Source organism: Egretta garzetta, unplaced genomic scaffold, assembly GCF_000687185.1.
Source record: "Egretta garzetta isolate BGI_Z169 unplaced genomic scaffold, ASM68718v1 scaffold233, whole genome shotgun sequence".
NCBI lineage: Eukaryota > Metazoa > Chordata > Aves > Pelecaniformes > Ardeidae > Egretta > Egretta garzetta.
In genome coordinates, this window is record NW_009259194.1 from 230537 (window position 1) to 232798 (window position 2262).

Below are 2262 nucleotides of genomic sequence, written 5' to 3' on the forward strand. Positions count from 1 at the left end.
CGAGCCGCAAGAAGGCAGAATGGGGGGAGCAGGAGAGCCCGGTGGTGGCCGGCACTGAGTCAGGTGGGGATATGGCCCAAGAAGAAGGGATCTGCCCGAAAGCTTCAACTGGGGATGTCCAGGAGGAGCTGGGTGAGTCTGAAGGCAGCCCGGGTGGCGTCTCCTTGGCCCTTGGCAAGCAACGGGAGCCTGGCGAAGAGTGTGTTTCAGGAAAAAGTAACGATGGATGTCCTCCGTGCTGTACGGGTGTGCCGTCGTTAGAGAATAGCAACGATTTCTCTGGGCAGGAAAGTCAGGATAAAGACTGTTCAGATTCCCTTTCTTCCGTACACAATAAAAAACTCATTGAAGCAGAAGAGCAAGATCAGAGCTGCGACAACATTATTATACCAGAAGGTAACACAATCCTGTGCCAGCTGCAAGCTGAAGACCAAACCAGCCGGGATGCCGGTGTAGCGGAGAGCAGCAAAAACTCCTCCCTATCAGAAAGTCAGAGCAGTAGCTGCTGTACGGACCCGGCTGCAGCAGAGTCGAGTGCAACGTCCCTGGTGCTGGAAAACCAAGATAAGAGCTGCGCCGCTGCCAAGAGCCTGGAGAGTGGTGAAAACGTGTCACCACCCGAAGGACAGGGCGAGGGCTTTGTGAATGCCAGCACGGCGGAGGGAGGCAGGAGTTTCTCTGAACTGGAAAGCCAAGCTCAGGAGTGCCCCAGCATCGCCCAGGTGGAGCATAACCAGAACCCCCCCGCAGCCCCAAAGGAGCCTCTGGCCACGCCTGAGCCGGTCCGTGGTGCCGACCCGTCAGCTCCTGAGGACCAGAACGAGCGCTGGGTGGATGCTCCTGCGCAGAACCGCGGCGGGGAGGTGCCCCTGGGAGAAGAGGAGGACAAGGAGCATCCAGGCTTGGCCGATGCGCTGTGGCGTGAGCTGCATTTGTCTGCAGGCGATAAAGAGGAGAGCGTGGCCGACCGCGGGCAGAGCAGCCTCGAGGACGACTGCACCGCAGAGCTCTTTGCAGAGGTAGTGTTTTGCTGTGGGGATCGCCGTGGGGAGCGACTTTGGGGAAAAGTGGGTGGCTCGGGAGTCAGCCCGAGGGGAAGGCGTTGGTCCGTGGGAGGGAGAATCCCTGTGTTGGGGCTGCTGTTGGCAGGAGCGTGGCCGCAGAAGTGGTTTGCAGGGACCCAGATGGGGCCCTGGAGGATCGCTCTTCAAAGTGAAACCCTGTCTGATTGATTTATTTATTTTTTAAAAAAAATAACTATTTTTTTAATATTCTCAGATTGTGGGTAACTTAACCATCAAGGACGTAAGCATTGAGAAGATCAGCTTTGATTATTCCAGCTACGGAGATGCACAGCTCAGCGAGGGGGATTTTGGCCACGTAACTGAAATCTATGACTTCTCCCCGTCGCTGAAAACGGAGCACCTGCTGGAAGTGTTCTCGGATTTCCAGTGAGTACCCCTCCGAGAGCCTGAGCACAGCAGGGCCGCAGGGGGAGCGATACCCAGACTCGAATGCACGACAGAATCGGATGAATTTTGAATTTTAGTTTCGCCTTCGCACCCTTATGTCTTACGCTCTGTGCCTTAAAGGGCACTTTGCCGCAGTTTATGCGGGATTTAAAACACGATCAGTTTTTCAGGACTCTCTCACATGCAGTTACCTACGTGCAGGCTTACGGCTACTCTTGTGGCTTCAGTGAGAGCCTGCAGGTGCTTTCTAGGGGCTGCTTTGTTACTGTGTCCTGGTGCTTGAGCAAATTTACGCGCTTATGTAAGTCTTTGCAAGAGAAAGGGCTCAATCCTGCTCTCGGAGCGGAGATTTATTATGTAAATACAGGGAACAGAGCCTCGTGCCTAAGGGAGTGACATTGGGTTAGAAGCAGGACCAGACCAAAGTTCAGCCTTGCCTTGTTACTGATAAAGGGTGCAGCTCCGGATTCCTGCGTCGCTGCTGCCAGCGTGCGCGGGCATGCTGTCTGTGGGCACCTCTCCCTGTTTTCCTCCCACCCTCCTCCTCCTCCCTCGATATACCTGGCGGCTTAGACATGAACACTGCACTTCTATGGATCCCTTAGATTAAAAACCCCATGATTTACATTTTCAATAAGCCACTGTGTGTGTTTCCTCTCATGCATTTTTTTTCCGCTCACCGTGAGAGTGAAACCGAGCTGAAAATTGACGGATCTAATCCTAGCAGTCGATTGTATTTGTATTTCCTGTGCTGCAGGAAAAGCTTTGAACTCCCTGCTCCCAAACTCAC

At 54.0% G+C, this 2262-nt stretch overlaps 1 protein-coding gene across 1 annotated transcript in view; it reads left to right on the forward strand.

The window, feature by feature from the left end:
- R3HCC1 (R3H domain and coiled-coil containing 1) overlaps positions 1-2262 on the forward strand; it is a 14604-nt gene that overhangs the window by 6950 nt on the left and 5392 nt on the right. Inside the window, exons 5-6 of the mRNA XM_035891398.1 lie at positions 5-1019; positions 1279-1451. Of these exons, the coding sequence (XP_035747291.1) occupies positions 5-1019; positions 1279-1451 (1188 nt within the window). The remainder of the gene's footprint in view (positions 1-4; positions 1020-1278; positions 1452-2262) is intronic.